Genomic DNA, 17,112 nt, shown 5'->3' with positions numbered 1-17,112 from the left:
TGCCGCCCCCCGGTAGCTGCTACTCCGCTCCGTTTGCCCGAGCCTGGCGGCCGAGCCCCCTCTCCCGCAGATGGCGAGGAGACAGGGGGGAAGACACCCATCGGCGTGAGGGCAACGGACCGCTCGTTCGCGGACGGACAACAGCGGGCTCGGGAGTGAGCCCCGGTCCCACACCAGTCACGGAGGGGTTGATGGGCAGGTCCAGGAAGAAGGACTTGCGTCTCCAGTAGTGCATGGTGGGACTCCCTCCCCCCTGGGATCGCTTTGCTTTATTGCTTTTAAAAGAAAAGGGAAGGGGAAAAACGTGACACAGATTCTCCTGGTGAAGCAGAGGAAAATGTTCATCCCAACGACACGTAAGTACCAGGCGGCTCTGCCTGCTCTTCCCAGACGTCTCCGGCGGGCATGAGTCCATGCAGAAGTTAACTCTGCAGTCCCAGAGAAGGAAACCTGCTGATCCCCCCACCATGACTCCCCAGCCCTGCCAGCCCATCCTGGTCCCCACCAGATATGACAGCCCCGAGGTGAGGCAGGGGGAGTCCTGAGATGGAACAGGGCCATGGGAAACAAGGTGGACAGGAGGGGAGAGGGGTGAGAGGGGCTGCACGTTACTGGATTCTGTGGTCCCTCCCAGATTCTATTCCACTTTTGTAACCAGGTCTCAGCTTTTAGCATCCATCTCCTCCTATTATTCAATGCAGAAATACCTTTTTTTCTTTTCAAGAAAGCAGTAGTGCAAATTTACCATCTCATTCTACTACTCTGCCTTCCTCCTCCTCTCCAGATGTATGGAACTGGGAGACCCCTGTTAGGCGATCCCAAGCCTCTTGCAACAGGTGCTATCCACATCAGAGAGAAACCCCAAGCAGATGCCAACACCGGATCAGCCTAAGGCCAGGGTTCCTATAAATTCCTACTGATGCAGGTGCTGCCAAAGCAGTCAGCAGAGTGGACCCACACCAGATGAGGCACCGGTGTCCAGTGGTGGTTCTGTCAAACTAGCCAGAATGTGTGATAAGGCATTTGAGCTGGTAGATGGCACTTGACAAAATTAGAATGGCACAGACAGATCATGCCTGCTTAAAGACAAAGTTTCTTGACTACAGCTGTCTAAGCAGGAGAAAGAAACTCTATTGAATCAGTGCTTTGTGTTGCATGCCTTAACATTTTTGATTGGGCTTTTGGAGCCCTGAAGCTGGGTTTACCATTTTGCTAAACCACAGCTTGAGCAATCATCTTTCAGGCCCAGACCCTAGACACATCCCTCAATGCTCTTCAGTCCCAGCACAAGTGTCCACATCCATAATCGGTGTTTGTAGGGCTCTGTCTCTAAATGCTGGGTTTTTTTCTTTTTAAATTCCTTTGTATGCAGGAGGAACATCCAAAAGGATTCCTAATTATGTCCCCACCTTTTAGAGGATCATCTTTTTATGAACACACTGTTCCGGTCTCTGCCACCCTTTGCAGGGATCTTTGTCCCCTCAGCAGCCACTGCCCTCCCATTTCATCCAACAAGTGACTTGAGTCACTGGAACAGCACTGGAAAAATATACCAGAGGAAAGATCTTTGAGCTTAGAAAGAGAGTTTCTATATTTTTACAGTTAAATCTGCCCATTCATTGTAGCCACTCATGATGTGTGAGACAACCCAGTACTGCAGACCCCAAGAGGTGGGCTTCTGTAAGGACAGTGTTTCACAGCCCAAGGCACCTGCAAATAAAGAAAGTCTAAACAGTCCTTCAAAGCTCATTTAAGAACAGCAGGAAACATGCAATAGCCTGTAGAAAGACCTTAAGACATAGTTGCCCAGTTGTGGGTTTTGGGGCCTATCTGATGATGTTCTTTCAGCATAAGATCTGATACATCTGTGGAGTCCATTGGGTTTGTCTATCTCATATCCAAGGAACACATCTAAAGCTCGGGTTTCCCCTAAGGTTTCCAGAAGTTGGAATGACATCTACAAAAAAGAATAAAAGCTGTAATAGTAAGACATTTGTGAAGCTACAGAGGATCCCATCTGGGAGGAAAGCCTCTGAAGTGTTTCTGGCCTCCTGAAAGTAGTTAATATAAAGAGTCCTTTCCTTTGAGATCCTCAGTATTGTTTTCAATAACAAAGGAGCTTCAGATCCCTGAGAGATTTATTGGGATGGGTAAAGGTGAGCCACAGGGTCCTGTTCTCTTCCAAGTCACTGTCTCTTGCAAGGAGCTAGTTCATCAGTTTGCACCTCCAGAAAATTTTGCCAGAGCCGAAGTGATCCTGAAAGCATCACAAATCTCCCGTTCGTAATATTTGGCAGGGTGTCTTTGGTCTGGAGCATGTGCTGGGCTCTGTGTCTCACATATGTGAAGCCCTGACAAAAGATGAAAGACACATCCTTCCGTTATCTGCCTCTTCTCTCCCTGCAGCTTCTCACCCAATGCGAGCAGAGAGCTGGTGGTGAGTGGACGGCTTGTTTGTTCAAGGCTCTCTCTGAGTGAGCTGAGTGCTGTTTCCATGCCAAACCCTGACGTGACAGGCAATTGGGCACCTCAGATTAGGAAGGCTGGGACACTGCTTTGGTGTCGCAAACAGCTGGGGCAAGCAGAGTCTCTTCCATTAGCTGTGGTGCAAAAGGGGAGAGAGAAAAAACAAGAAAAAGAGAGATCTGGACTGATGCCTCTTGGTGTACCCCAAATAATCTGGCTCTTCCTTTACTCTCAAACTGGCAGCTCCGGCTCAGATGATGAACTCCACCTCTCAGCTTGGACAGAGAGTGGAGGTGCTTTCATTTCTGCTGGTGGGGCTAACCCCGTGATAACCTGGCCATCCTTCAGCAAGCAGAAGGATGCTCCAACTCAATGGCGGAGCCAGAGCACTTTGTCATTGGATGCTCTTCCCTCTTTTGTTTGTAAGGCACCTGTCACTCGTAAATGAGAATTGTGCCCCTGGTAACTATGTCATCAGTACTGGAGTCATTAGAAAATAAGGAATTTCCCTGTCCCTATCCTAGTCTGTGGCTCTTTTCCGGAGGATCTTTCCTTGGGGGAGAGGATCCATTGGCATACATTGAGTCATGTCTCTCTTTATCCCTCCATGCCCACTGTGCCTCCTAGGACAGGGTTGGTATTGTCCTACATCTTCCAGCATCTGCAGACCCAGCTTGACTTCCCATACCTGTCCGTATCTACACAGTTATGTGGTGACTTTATTTGTGACTTGTTCAGCTGTCATGTCCCTAGTATCAATGGCTTTTTTCTCCTCCTCTCACCTCCAGATTGCTAACTGATTCTGCAAGGACACTGCCCCCTGCCCTCTTCCCTGCCTCTGCTATGGACACTTCTGCTTTCAGCCTTCCCACACCAACAGTGTCAGAGGAGGGGAATGCCTCTGGCAGCTGGGCAGGCTTCATCACCCCCAACAGCTCCACCACTGCCAGCCCTGGTGTGGTTGTCAGCGGTGTCCTCATCCCTGTGGTCTACCTCATTGTCTGCGTGGTGGGGCTGGCTGGCAATTCTCTGGTCATTTATGTGGTCCTGCGGCACTCTGTGAGCGAGTCGGTGACCAACGTCTACATCTTGAACCTGGCCCTAGCTGATGAGCTCTTCATGCTTGGCCTACCATTCTTGGCTGCACAAAATGCCCTGTCCTACTGGCCTTTTGGGTCTTTCATGTGCCGCCTGGTGATGGCCGTGGATGCCATCAACCAGTTTACCAGCATCTTCTGCCTGACGGTGATGAGTGTTGATCGCTACCTAGCTGTGGTCCACCCAGGGAAGTCCTCCAAATGGCGGACAGCACGGGTGGCCAAGGCTGTGAGTGCAACTGTGTGGGTGTTATCTTCTGTAGTGGTGCTGCCTGTCGTCATCTTCTCAGATGTCCCTTTAGGGATGAGCACGTGCCACATCCAGTGGCCAGAGCCTGCCTCAGTGTGGAGAGCTGGCTTCATTGTCTACACTGCCACCCTGGGCTTTTTTGGGCCACTGCTGGTGATTTGTCTCTGTTATCTTCTTATTGTTGTAAAGGTTCGTTCCTCTGGCAGGCGGGTGAGGGCTCTGTCCTCCAAACACAAGCTTTCAGAGCGCAGAGTGACCCGCATGGTGGTGGCTGTTGTGGCTGTCTTCATCCTTTGCTGGCTTCCCTTCTATGTCCTCAACATAATCAATGTCGTCTGCCCACTGCCAGAGGAGCCGTCCCTCTTCGGTGTCTACTTTCTCGTGGTGGTGCTGCCATATGCCAACAGCTGTGCCAATCCTATCATCTATGGCTTCCTCTCCTACCGCTTCAAGCAGGGCTTCCGGAGGGCCCTCCTCAGGCCGTCCCGCCGAGTCCAGAGCCAGGAGGTGGCAGCATCTCCCCCAGAAAAGACTGATGATGAAGCAGAAGAGGGTGAGATCAGCAAGATCACCCAGAATGGTAAGGACAGGCAGGAACACCCTTTAAGTACTGGTGAAGTAGACAGTAATGAGCAAAAACCACTCCCAGAGGAGCCCACGGGATGCAAAAAGAGCAGCAAGTTGCATGTCAGTTATTTATGATGAAAGGGATGGTGCAGGGGAAAGAGATATTTGGACATGGGATCCCCTTCACCCTCTGTGCTTTTCCACCTCAAAGACAAATGGGAGACATTGATACAAGGGAACATTAAAGTCCAAGACTCTGCTTAAAGATGAAGAGTGCTTCATGAACTTGTGGAAAACAAGGAATTGTTCTTGGCTTTAGAAGAAACACCTGAGGTTTGTATGGTACCAGGTAAAGGAAGGACTGCATCCAGGAAGAGCTGAAGAGGTGAAGGTCACTGACAGTATGGCGAAAGCAAGGTCAGTCCTACATTGCATGATCTGTCCTTAGATCACCCAGCTGTGAAGGGCATCAACAGTCATCTGACTGTGGCACCTCAAGGAAGTCCTCAAATGGCATATACAACAAATAAGCATGCCAGCGCCTTGATTATCTTCCTTATAAAAATGAGAAGCAGTTTACCCTTAAAGAAAAACAGGAAGGAAAAATGTCTGCAGAAGACATACCAGCCAGTTGCATGAATGGCTGACCCCTCTCTAGCTCTCCAGTAAATGTTGGGCACAACTTTCCTGCCCAATACTAGTCATGACTGGAGACCACTCTGACTGCTCAAAGTTTCTTCTTTCTTTCCAAGGCTTTCATGGACTGACGGACTGATGAGACTTACCTGGGAGAGCAAATGGAACATTTCTTTCCTGCACCTCGCATTCTTCAGGGTTTTCCTGGTGTCTCTGCACCCTCATGGAAGCTGTGACAAGGGTATATAAGAAGACAACAAGGCATGGATTGGAGGCAGGGTTTCTTACAAGCTGAAATGCCCTTTCCCCTTTCCTCTCCCTAAACCTAATTGTAAATAAACAAAAAGCCTTTGGACTTAAAAGGCTGACTGAGTAGAACCATTCCGTGTGTTTAGGAGAGAGGGATGCTATAGATGTGGCTCTCCTGAGAATACACAATGTCTCTGAGATGAGTTGCTCTCTGTATGGAGCAATGTTTGGCTGGTACAGGAGATCAAGGCATGTATCAGTGCAGGATGGGGGCAGGGAGCAGAGGGAGGTCAGGGGATCTCCAGTGTGTGAGATCTCTGGTTGCAGGAGCCTGGGCAACACTAGGAACTGATTCATCTTGTGGGAAATGGTAGAGTATTTGTCTCAGGATGGTAGAGATATTTTGTGTCTGCATATGTACAAAGGTTGTTGTATGCAAAAGTTGGATCACTGGATGGTACGCATATGAGAATGGATGAACAGCATCAAAGATCGAGGAGACTGGTGGGAGATGTGCGTGGGTTGGTCACTGAAACTAACCTGGGTGTGGCTGTGGCGTGTGTATGAATGTGTACAAATGTACGTAAGGGGGTATGTGTGTGTAAGCGTATGCAAATACAGGTGAGGAGGTGTGCTTATGTAATTGTGGGGTATTTAAGCGTAGGTACGGTTGCGTAGGCATGCAAGTATATATGGAAATGTGTGCACACGTGAATGCTTGGGTGAAAGTGTGTCTTATTGTGGGTGTTGGATGAGTGTTTGCTTCTGTGCATTGGTTGTTGGAGGAAAGTTGTGAGTGGGCCTGTCTGAGTGTGCAGGCTAAAGGAGCAGCAATATATAAAAATGGATGGGATGAAGGTCTCTCTCCACTTTGGCTTCATTCCTGCAGGCTCTACTAAATGTCTGTCCCCACACCTTTAACTTCTCCTTGCATGCTGTTGCTAAGCTACAGCCACCAAGAAGATTGTCATACCAGAGCCCTTGGTCATATCTGAGCTCTTTTCTCCAGAGTTTTGAGAAATGGGAAGGAGGGTCCCACCAGAAGACATGCCTCCCTGTGGTCTGGAGATGTTGGAGGAGGCAGTCCATGGAGGGTCAGTTACAGGAGCTGTCCGGGTGATGGAAAGTTGTCTCACAGATCACTTGAGAGAAGGCGTGAGAAGTGAAGGAATGGCATGGGGTCAGGTGTGCTGATACAGAAGACAAAAGTCTTGAACTGGGAAGCAGAACAAGCTGCAGCAGCTGAGGATGATGGGAATAGAACCACTTCATGGGGAAACAAGAGACAGGGTGACCCAAAGGTGATGTGAGAAAAGGTGAAGGCCTGTCAGGCATCAGGGGAACTGCCATATGAGGCACCCAAGTTTGGGAAAGGACTGTCACATAGCATCAGGTGAGAAGCCATGTCCTATCCAGGCCAGAGAGCAGAGGAAGGGACTGCATGACCAATCAAAAACCATTCAGCTGTGCTCCCAGCCACTGTCACTTCCCTGACAGGGAAAGATTGTCCCTTCTTCTTGTTTCCTCTTTGAGCCTGGGATGCTGGTGCAAAGCTGTCCATGCCTGTAGGCTGATGCTGGTGCCAAGCTGTCCATGCCTGTAGGCTCAGCCTCAGGAGCCAAGCTACCAGTGGTACCACACAGCGATTGCTTAGCTCCTCTTACAAAGTGCTCTTGCTCCCCTGAGCGTGGGCTGTCAGACATCCAGGAGTTCAGGCTCACCTCATAGGGAAAAGAAAGTACTTGGTAGCCACTTTCTGTCCTCTGCAGCATCCACTGGATGAAATGCAACCAAGAAATCCTAGTGGAATGAAGATGAACTGACAAAGCTCCTGCCTCTATATGGGGCAACAAAGAGTAGGAAGATTAAAAGGTCTGGCTACCAAGTGGTCGGATAGATGGACAATACAGCACTTTAAACAGGGGTCTGTTTTGCTCTTCTTGCAGTGAGGAGCAGGACAAGATGAACGCATCACTGGCACAGCATTTACTGTAGGACAAAGGAGAAATGGTGCTAGCTGGGGAGCATGTAGTGCTGTTCGAGGTTGATGACCAGGCACTGAAGAAGTCATATGACAATGAATGAGGACCTTGCAGGAAGCAGTTTAGATGGATGCAGAGGCAGATAGAGGAAGGGTTTTCTTCTCCACAGAGTGGCTGCCCAACTGTCGTGGAGAGAAGGGGGTGTTCCCTGGCTGCCAACACACTTAACAGAGACACTTTCCTTCACCACTGAACTGAGCTGGGACTTCATTTTGCACATCTTTGCATCTCCATCTGCTGCAAGTCACCACCCAAGAAACTTCACCAGCTGGCTGGCTTCTTAAAATAGATATCTGAAGAGCCCAAGCACTGCAATGCCAGCACCAAGCAAGTGCACCAAGGAGACGTTATTTTCATACATGGAGTCTGAACCCACTGGCAAAGCAGCTCTGCAGTGGAGCCTGCTGGGGAAATCAAAAGGTGTTCCAGGGAGACGTGCAAAAAACTGGGGGTCTTTAGTTGGAACAGGATTTTTAAAGAAAAGGGTCACAAGCATCGTATTTTTCTGTCTTGTGTGTTCTTCTCCCCTTACGCTGCATCCTGTTTTTCAGTTACAAATTGCAGGGAAAAAATGGAAATGAACTGAAAATAAGATGGGGGAGGGAAAAGAGAAGTTGTTTTTTTTTTTTTGTCTGAAATTCACGAGGAGAAAACAAATACTACAAAATTCTGCAGCCCGTCACCATGGATTAAAAGGCTGTTTTACATAGGAACAGACGTTTGGAATGATGGATGCCAAGTGCCCTTGCTGCCTCCTGACCCCTGCCTCTCTCCTCAGCTCTGTCTCCCTCTTGGTGAATCCCCATCTTTTTCTGTGCTAATAGCATTTATCGGACTGCCCTTGTGATCCCTCTTCCTTTTCTAATGATGGTGCAGTTGACTCCAGGCAACCCAGAGGCCACAAGGACCATGCGCAGTGGCTAAGTGAAATTCTGGCTGTGTTTGGGGTGTTTGTTGCAGTCAGATGTGGAAATGGATTTTTCTATTCCAGGTGCAGAGACACAGAGATAAGGGCTCCATCAAGCCCTGTGCTGCATAAAAGGTTTTATTCTCATCACGTAGAGACTGGAGCTGCAAGACTAGAAAGGGTCACAATGATTTCAGCAGCGTGCAATGCCTCTTCCCAGCAAATGTTTGATCATAGAAACACAGAGATCCCACTCTACCAGCTGCTCAGGGAGTTTGTATGCACACGTCAGAGTGTACAAGAGCAGATATAGAAAGACATATGTATGTGGTATGTATACATGCATACAAAGGAGTATTGATGTAATTGCATGCATGTTTGTGTGGATACATGTGACTGTGTGAATGTGTATAAATATATATATACGTGATCATGACTGTGGGTGCTTGAGTCAAGTATACCCATGTATGCAGGGACCACATGTGGCCACCCACACAGATGCACACATACCCAGACTTGCACTCTTGGTCTAAGCATGTATGAAAGAACACAGCACACACGCCTTCATACACACAAACCAGGAGTGAGCTAAAACTGGGAGATGACAGCTGGACTTTGTCAATGTCCATCCCCACAACTGGACCCACCATACATGCACATCCAAGGACGTTTCTGCCAGCGCAACAGTGGCCCAGGGCAGCTTCAGACCCACTCAGTGTGACCCTTTTGCTCTTCAGTGGATCTTCAAGAGAGAAGCTGGAAGGGCAGTGAATGTGACTGGGGAGGTGTTTCAGCGTAGAGAGTCAAGGTTGCGTTTCCAGGCTGTTACTAACAGAGCCCACACTTAATGTTGTTAGGGAGCCGCTGTATTTGTCATCATCAGGGTAACACAGCAGCTCAGCTTCGGCAACAACAAAACTGTCCAGGCCATGTTCTGCTTCAGCTGTTGTACAGGACCATGGAACAAGGGGGTGTGAGAAGGGGGCAGGAAGCAGTTAATCAGTTGTTGAAAGAGGGTAGCCAGTAGATAAATGAGAGAGAGTGATACAAGAAAGGGAAACACTCTTGAAAAGATGTTCCTGGCTCTCCTGAGGATTCAACAAAGAATTGAAATGCTTTATCTGCTCGAACGAGTGGAAAATATGCAAATATTTGTTCATGAAAACTTGGTGTTCTTTGCCTTCCCAAGCATAAAATATGCAAACGCCATGCACAACACAGCCATCTCTATTCAGATCTCACACTTACTATGTCATGCACAAACACTCATAGACATACCTGGCACGTCAATGCAGCTAAAGCCACGTGCCTAGGCTGCAGCACATCCTTCTATGCATGACAAGCAGGGCCGTGTGGGAAGGAAATACATATGCCTTGACTCACAAACTACAAGTCCATGACTGTGCCACATCCCTGTTTCCCTCGGTGGTCTTTAACTGGAGCAGCTGCTAAGCTGCAGGTAGGAGTTTTCAGAGAGGATGAAGGAATGTGAGTGGGGAGCTAGGAGGGTGAGGACCTGGGTAGGCTGTGGCCCGCTTGTTACATAACTGCACCTTTCTCACATGGAAATGTCTTGGGTTTGAGGCAGGGCTGTTCCTGGTGGGGATGCTGCATGAATGGCTGGTCCCAGTACCCCTGCACCACTCCTGTGGTGTGCTGATTGCAGGAACAAGGGATATTGGGACATCTGTCTCCCCTTCAACTCTGCTCTGTTATGACCCCACCTGGAGCACTGTGTCCAGCTCTGGACTCCTCAGCACAAGAGAGACATGGACCTGTTGGAGCGTGTCCAGAGGAAAGCTACAAAAGTGATCAGAGGGATCGAACGCCTCTGCTATGAGGACAGGCTGAGAGAGTTGGTGTTGTTCAGCCTGAAGAAGAGAAAGCTTTGAGGAGACTTTATTGCAGCCTTTCAGTACTTAATGGGGTCCTATGAGAAAAATGGGAACAATATTTGTAGCAGGGCTTGTTGAGACAGGAAAAGGGGTAATAGTTTTAAACTAAAAACTAGGCATAAGGAAGAAATTTTTTACACTGAGGGTGGTGAAACACTGGAACCTGTTGCCCAGAGAGGTAGTAGAAGCCCCATCCCTGGAAACATTCAAGGTCAGGTTGGGCAGTACTCTGAGCATCCTCATCTAATTGAAGATGTCCCTCCTCACTGCAAGGGGGGTGGACTGATTCTGACTGGTTCTGTAATACTATGCCTTTTTTTGGGACACTTCTGCAACACAACTACCTTATTAGAATTCCCACATATTCACCATGTAAGTTGTCGACCTGGAGATCCAGGCAGAACCCTCTGATAGATGCTCAAGAGACATTGTAATCGCTGCAAGGCATCATTACAGTTGCAGCACAGATCTTTTTCTGAGAAAAGCATCGAGCTTTGCTGCATGGGTAGCAAACAACACCTGTGCCCCATGCCTTGAAGATGGAGCGATGAACATGCTCGTGCTGGATCAAATGGCAGGAATCTTTCCCTCTTGGCTAGTTTTAGGACAGTGCTACAAAGTGATGGTGGACCCTCTCTGCTTCAGTGGGAAGTACCTGTCACAGATCCAAGAGTTTCTGTGATCTCTTAAACACCAGCTTCCTCACTCTTGCCACAAAGTGCTTGTTTCTTTGGTAAGAAAGGTCATGGGTACCTCTGAAGAAAATTTTCTTGCCCTAACCACTGTCCGCCTTTCTCAGCACTCCTTGTGAAAGTTGAGATACCCCCAGCAGTAATCTACCTTTGATATCATTTCAGGGCTGGGCTAGGAGTGTGTGCAGGGGAGGACAGCACCGGGGTAAAAGTTCCTGGTCTACGTAGGGGTGGATGGGAGGATGAGGTGTTCAGATTCGTTCAGTTGCAGAGAAGCAGAAGGCAGCAGGCTCAGCTGAAGATTATTTTTAAGAACTGGTTCAAACAGGCTGCAGTGTCACCGAGCTGTTGGGCCTAGATGTTCACAGGCAGTGAAGTCTTGCTGGTTGCAGTAGGGTTAGCACTTGTAGTCACTCATGCCAGCGTTGGGCTGAATATTGGCACAGTTTCTTGTCTCAGTGCAGAGTTACAAGGTGGGGGTAAGAGATGTGACACTCAACCTGGAAAAGCTATCTATGGGTAGTTTCTCTATGGGAAGAGGGGCAACCTGGGTGATTCACCCTTAGCTGCAAGGCATCTCCAACTGATGCAACTTGTCATCCAGCCTCTGATACTGTTCAGCTGTGTCTGACAGACATGCGGTGTCTCGGACTAGCTGAGCGGGCAGTGAGAAGTGGGAGACAAGCTCACGCTTTCATGCTCAGTGCCAGTGACCGCCAGGTCCAGCAACGGCTTTGCTCTAGCAGTGAGTACAGTGAATGGCTCTTCCAGCTGCTCCTCAGCCACGTGGCATTTCAGCAATGCGCAGCAAAAAATGTAGCAGCTTTGCCAGGCCTTGATCTCCATGTGAGACAGTCCAGGCCACCAAGGAGCCCTCAGCTGAAATCCGTGCTGGCATGAGTGTTCTCAAACTTAGCAGCAGCCTGCATAAAGCCAGGGAACGTGTCATTCCTCACTGGTCCAAGCCCGACACGGGCAGAAGTTATGAGAGAAATGCAGGCACACAGCTGACATCCAGCAGGCCTGCCCATCCTCACAGATGTAAACTTAGCAGCAGCCTGCATAAAGCCAGGGAACGTGTCATTCCTCACTGGTCCAAGCCCGACACGGGCAGAAGTTATGAGAGAAATGCAGGCACACAGCTGACATCCAGCAGGCCTGCCCATCCTCACAGATGTACAAAGTATTCTAAGCCGGTATTTTCTTACTGTTGGGTAACAAGGGCTGGCTGTGACACAAGCCTTGTGTGCAGCCGTGGAGTCTACAGGCTGGAAAAGATTCATCTTACCATAGAATCGTAGAATAGTTTGGGTTGGAAGGGATCTTTAAAGATCATCTAGTCTTCCCAACCCCCTCTGCAGTCTGGCCAGAGATGATCAGTGATCCCATTATGGCCAAAGGCCAGCTGCTATCACAGGGTAACCAGAGGGTATCCCGAAATACTGAGGCGTAGAAACAACCCTGCTGCCTTTCTGAGGTGTCCTCCTCCCTGTTTGCAGGCACTACAGAAGGGCAAGGCGAAGGGACCCAGCAGTGGTCGGGCAGTGATGGAGAGGACGTGAGCACAGAGCAGTGCTGTCCGTTGCTTTTCAGCTCTTGAAACACATGTGAGTTCTCTTTCCAAGGGTAGCAACAGCAGCAGCCAAAAGCCTGGACTTTGCTTGCAGAAGGAATCAGCTGTTGAGCTGAGCAAATTGTGATGCTGTGTGGGGTGGGTGGAAGGAGGGAGGGAGGAAGGGAGGGAGAGCCAAGCCTGACACGGGCCAGAGTGGGGGGTGGGGGGAGGCACTCACAAAGGCCTTGGAGGCAGGATGGAAAAGACAGTAATTACATAAGAACACTTGGCGAGCATCTGGCTGGAGTCAGCTGGGCCCCACCAGCCCTTCCTCCCCAGGCTGCTAAACAGGAGCAGCTGAGGATACGGAGAACCCAGACGTGGGACCCCTCTGGAGGGGAGCAGAGGTAAGAGGTCCTCCGCTTCCCCTCCTGGCTCGCGATGCTCTTGGAGAGTTGGGGCAGAGGGGTAGAGAAAAGGGGAAAGGGAAAGTGGCTGTGGTGGAGGACAAGCAGCCAGGAAGGGACAGAGAAGGGGCAGTTTCTCTGCCTCTTGGCGCAGATAATACTTTTGCTCTGGAGGTTTTGGTGAGGGAGGAGCAGTGGAGGGCGAGTGTTTGGGTGCTTGTGGGTGGATGTGAGTACACATGTAGCAGGGCAGGGGATCCACATGTGCAGCAGGGTAGCTGAGCTGTACACAGGGGCTGGACAGGGGAAAAAACAGGGGAGAAAACACCGAAGTAATTTAATTCCTTCAGTACCTGTGCATAGAGGGTTAAAAGGATGTAGGTAGTCACTGGGGGAGAGCCAGGCTTTATCCCCCTACCGTGCCCATGTTGGGGGCTTTGCAGGAGAAAGGAGAAAATGTAGAAGGAGGAGGAAACAGCTGCTTTCGAGCAGGGATTGTTGCAGTCTAATCTGGCCAGAACTTCCCTGGGCTGCCTCCAAGGGAGAGTGTGTGATGAGGGAAAGGGAAGATTGTTGAGCACATGAGGTGCCTTCAGGCTTGAGTTAAAAGTGTGGCTGGCATAGGGTTATTGGATAGTGTTCTCAAAACTTGTAACTTCAAGCACTCAATCATAGAAGCCAAAACCTCCTGCAAATGTGGCTGTCCCGGCAAAATGTTGCTGGTACAGCCAGTTCTGTTCCGGGATCAGGACAATATTACCCTGGCAAAAGTGCCTTTATGGCATAAACTGCTGTTCGGCTGGGGAATGCCACCAGTGCATGTCTTTGTTTGCTGTCTCCCTGCAGGTCTCTATTCAGCTCAGTCGAGACATTAAACACAAAGTCCTGCTCGCTGCCCACTGCGAGCTGTTCTTACAGATAAATGAGACAAAGGCAAAGGTCCTAGCTGATGAGGTCCTCCACAAAGACCATTTGCTTGGTTGTGAGCAACTCAGGAGTGCAGATGACAATGTGGGACAGAAATGAGGACAATGGCCTCTCAAGAGCTGCTAAAGAGTGTAATGTCATGTCTGGAAGTAAACCAGGCAGGAAAACCCAAGGGTGTGAGGTACTGCAATAGCTTGGATGGGATAGAGAGGAATTTTGCCTTCAGTGTCAGTCTCTGAGCTTCCATGCACCCCAGAAAATATATTGGCTTTCAATACTGCTGTCATTTGCTGAAATCCCCACCAGCAGCAGGCAGGAGTAGACAATACAACCTATCACAAAAAACAGCTTCTGTCAGCTTGCAAAGTTCCATTAGCAAGAAGTGTTGCCCTAACCTTTTCCCCTTTCATTTTCCAAAAGGGGAAACCGAGCCACAGGCAGACGTGGGAGACTTTCAGTGGGTCTCATTGCATGTCAGTGCTGGAGCCTGACTAGGAACTCACGAGCACAGCAGTGAGTTTCTTGGTCCTCTTCCTGTCTTGGCTGGGAGGCATGTTCACTCCATGTTCACTGAGCTCTAGGCTGACAGGCAGCCTGAGAATCTCTCCAGTCCTCCCAGCCCCCTTCTTCCCTTCCCCCCAGCTTGCAGCACATATTTTCCCAGAGTTTTCCGCTTGCTTCTCCAGTGGTGCTGGGGTCCTGCCAAACACCAGCCGCTCTTTGGGAAGCAGGACCTCCCATTCCCAAACCAAACCAACGGGAGAAGAAATACATGAAAAAGAAATGTCCAAGCACGTAGACACATGTACAAAACGCTTTCCCCCTAAGAAACCTTGGAGCCTTCTCCAGCTTCTCTTGAAAATTGCAGGAGGCACAGAGCTGGCCCCCGCAGAAAAGAGCTGTTACCCATCCTTCCTTCTGCCTCTCACACATATGTGCACTCCCCAGGTTATAAGTTCCCATATTCAGTTTTGCTGCTGGGTAGGTTCTCCAAAGTCCTCTTAACAGATTCCGCAGTGTAAGAAAAGTCTCCTGTCCATCCACCCTGCACTTTTCCCTCCTCCAAAATGCCCTCATTCCCAAGTTCTGATGCAGTCATGTAGTGCTCACCCCAACAGCACAGGCATGTCAGTGCTGGGCTGGGGGCAAAGTTCATGGCCGGGGTTTGCTCCAGGACCTCAGCTTTGTTGGCAGGCAGCTCCCCTCATCTGAGCTGCCTTCAAGCCAGCCACACCCCTCCCATGCGAAGTGCTCAGCCAGGGACCTAAAGAAGGATGTGACCTGCAGATGACACGCATCAAGAGAGCAAGGCTTGGGGCTCTGCCCAGGGTGAGGGGATGACCAGAGGGGGAAAAAACTGATGCCTTTCCCAGTTGGCAAATGAGCCTGCTAGAAATATCATGCCTGAGGCGGGAGGCTGCAGTGATGTGCCGAAGAAACAACTCAGGAGAGGATGAAAGATGAAGCTTGGGGACTGAGACAGGCACAACTGGGGAGACAGCCGGCTGGCCAGGCGAAGGGCTAATGCATAGGACAATAGGCTACTGCAAAGGAGCGAGGGCAGAGTCCTGTACCATTCCACATGAAGTAAAATCTGTCTCGTGTACCGCTGCCCCTCACCTTGACCATCCGGAGGTGCTCAGAGTGGGATACCGCCCGCCCAGCCTTTGCACAGGGTGCAATCTGTGTTGCCTGCGTTTTGCTGACCGGTGCTAGGCTGTCTGGAAGCCCAAAGGCAGAGAAAAATAGAACCACCATATATAAGGAAAAGGCACTACCTAGGAAAGAGTTAAAAAGCGCTGAAACCCAAGCCCTTTGCTATGGAGAGCGCCCAAAGCCAAGGAGGGAAAGGGAGGGAGAAGAGAGGGGAGGGAGCAGTTCCAAGCCCAGCTTGCGAACCCAGCCAGCACTCAGCAGTGCCTGTGCCAAGAGCCAGCTTTCTTAAAGCCATGGGCTGGGGGGACGGCTTTGCAGGCAGAGGGGAGACTTCGAGCAGGGGCTGGGAAGCACAGAGGGGAGCCCTTGGCCTCCGGGGTGAGCTGAAACACTGCGCCGGGGTGCAGGCAGAGGGAAGGGGAGCAGAGGCTGGGAGAGGGACTTTCTTGGCTTGTTTATGTGTCTGTCTTTCGTAAGCATACTTTTCTGCAGGCTGCCTGCTCTGAGCTTTGCTTCCTTCGCCCTCTACAGCGGAGCAGCTCCCCTCTGGTCTGTCTGCAAAGGCCTGGCACTCAGAGAAGCTGGCCATCCCTTCAGGAAGGTGCTGGGATTTGGCTGAGAACACAACTGAGCATTGGTGGGAGAGAGCTGAGGCACAGACAGGTATGGGATTTGGTGGGGGGATGGAAGGGACCGAAGTTAATTTCCCAGACCACAAGAAGAAGGGGCATCTCTGCAAAGAGGTGTAGGTCAGACCTGGTCTGGGACAATGGCTTGTTGGTTTAGGCTCCTAAAGTGTTGATACACAGTGACTGGAACTGAGAAGTTTTTTACAGCCCTCCCCACAGATTCAGCAGCCTACCAGAGCATGCTTTTGCTAAAGGGACTGTGTGGTTTGTCAAGTCTCCTTTCTCTGTCCTGGGGAACTGAGTCTTCTAGTGGCTCCGGAGTTTGGCCTAATGAGGCTCAAGCTTTCTTCCACGGTTAGCATCTAGTCTTCACTGGTCTGGGCAGAAGGGCGTAGGGCATCCTCTTGGACTATACAGTTGATACTTAAGATTTATAGCCTTGAACCTCCAGGGACTTCAAACATGCAAACTCCCTCCGCAGGATAATGCCATTTCACCCCCACCCCTGGCTCCAGTTACAGAAAGATGTTTTGTGGCGATTTCTGCTTCATCCCGCCACATCCTCCCCTGCTTATACCTCACTCTGGTGCCTTCTCATATCTTCCCAGGTCACCATGGACATAATTTACCTGCGCACACCATTGGCCTTGCTTCTTTTCCCCCTTGTTGTGCTTGGAGCACCCACTGATGAACCCAACCTCACAGAACCAGCTCCTGGTGCTTGCAAGCGCTGTTGTGACCCGCTGGACTCTTCCACAGATGCTCAGCCACTCCCTCCCAGCCACCACCACTTGCCCTACCCAATGCCGGAGGTCCGTCCCTATATTAATATCACCATACTGAAGGGTAAGTGGCACTGTAGTGGAGGAGACAGCTGGGTTGCTGGCATACTGGTTATGCTATCAAACTGCCAGATGCCATCGTGAAAGGCATGTGCCCACACACACTGTGCCCAGGGTTTAGATGTTTTGTGCTGTGATCAAGAGTAGCCTGGGGGAAGGAGAGTCAGTGCATATATATGCCGTCTCAGGTTGTGGCCTGCTACCAGCTCTTCCCCACTGCTAGCACAGGATTGGCAGCGGCAGCCTCTTGCCAAGCTGGGAGGACACATTCCTTGCCTCAGAATTCCAGAGTCCT

At 50.2% G+C, this 17,112-nt stretch overlaps 2 protein-coding genes across 2 annotated transcripts in view; both read left to right on the top strand.

Annotated features, from left to right (window-relative positions):
* Positions 1-311: 311 nt before the first annotated feature.
* SSTR3 (somatostatin receptor 3) lies at positions 312-4,515 on the top strand. The gene is made up of 2 exons (XM_010132906.1): positions 312-356; positions 3,255-4,515. The coding sequence occupies exon 2, from the start codon at positions 3,310-3,312 to the stop codon at positions 4,513-4,515; it is 1,206 nt and encodes a 401-aa protein (XP_010131208.1). The 5' UTR covers positions 312-356; positions 3,255-3,309.
* An 11,036-nt stretch (positions 4,516-15,551) lies between these two features.
* Positions 15,552-17,112, top strand: part of LOC104490598 (complement C1q tumor necrosis factor-related protein 6-like) — a 3,404-nt gene continuing 1,843 nt past the window's right edge. The window contains exons 1-2 of the mRNA XM_010132905.1: positions 15,552-15,724; positions 16,584-16,821. Coding sequence (XP_010131207.1) covers positions 16,590-16,821 — 232 coding nt within the window. The 5' untranslated portion in view covers positions 15,552-15,724; positions 16,584-16,589. The remainder of the gene's footprint in view (positions 15,725-16,583; positions 16,822-17,112) is intronic.

This window comes from Buceros rhinoceros, unplaced genomic scaffold (genome assembly GCF_000710305.1).
Source record: "Buceros rhinoceros silvestris isolate BGI_N320 unplaced genomic scaffold, ASM71030v1 scaffold15193, whole genome shotgun sequence".
In the NCBI taxonomy this organism is placed as follows: Eukaryota; Metazoa; Chordata; class Aves; order Bucerotiformes; family Bucerotidae; genus Buceros; species Buceros rhinoceros.
The sequence above is the reverse complement of the archived record's forward strand: the minus strand, read 5'-3'. Positions and strand labels throughout refer to the sequence as shown.

Coding starts and splice junctions, on each gene's coding strand:
- SSTR3 (XM_010132906.1), top strand. CDS start 3,310: ATGGACACTTCTGCTTTCAGCCTTCCCACACCAACAGTGTCAGAGGAG.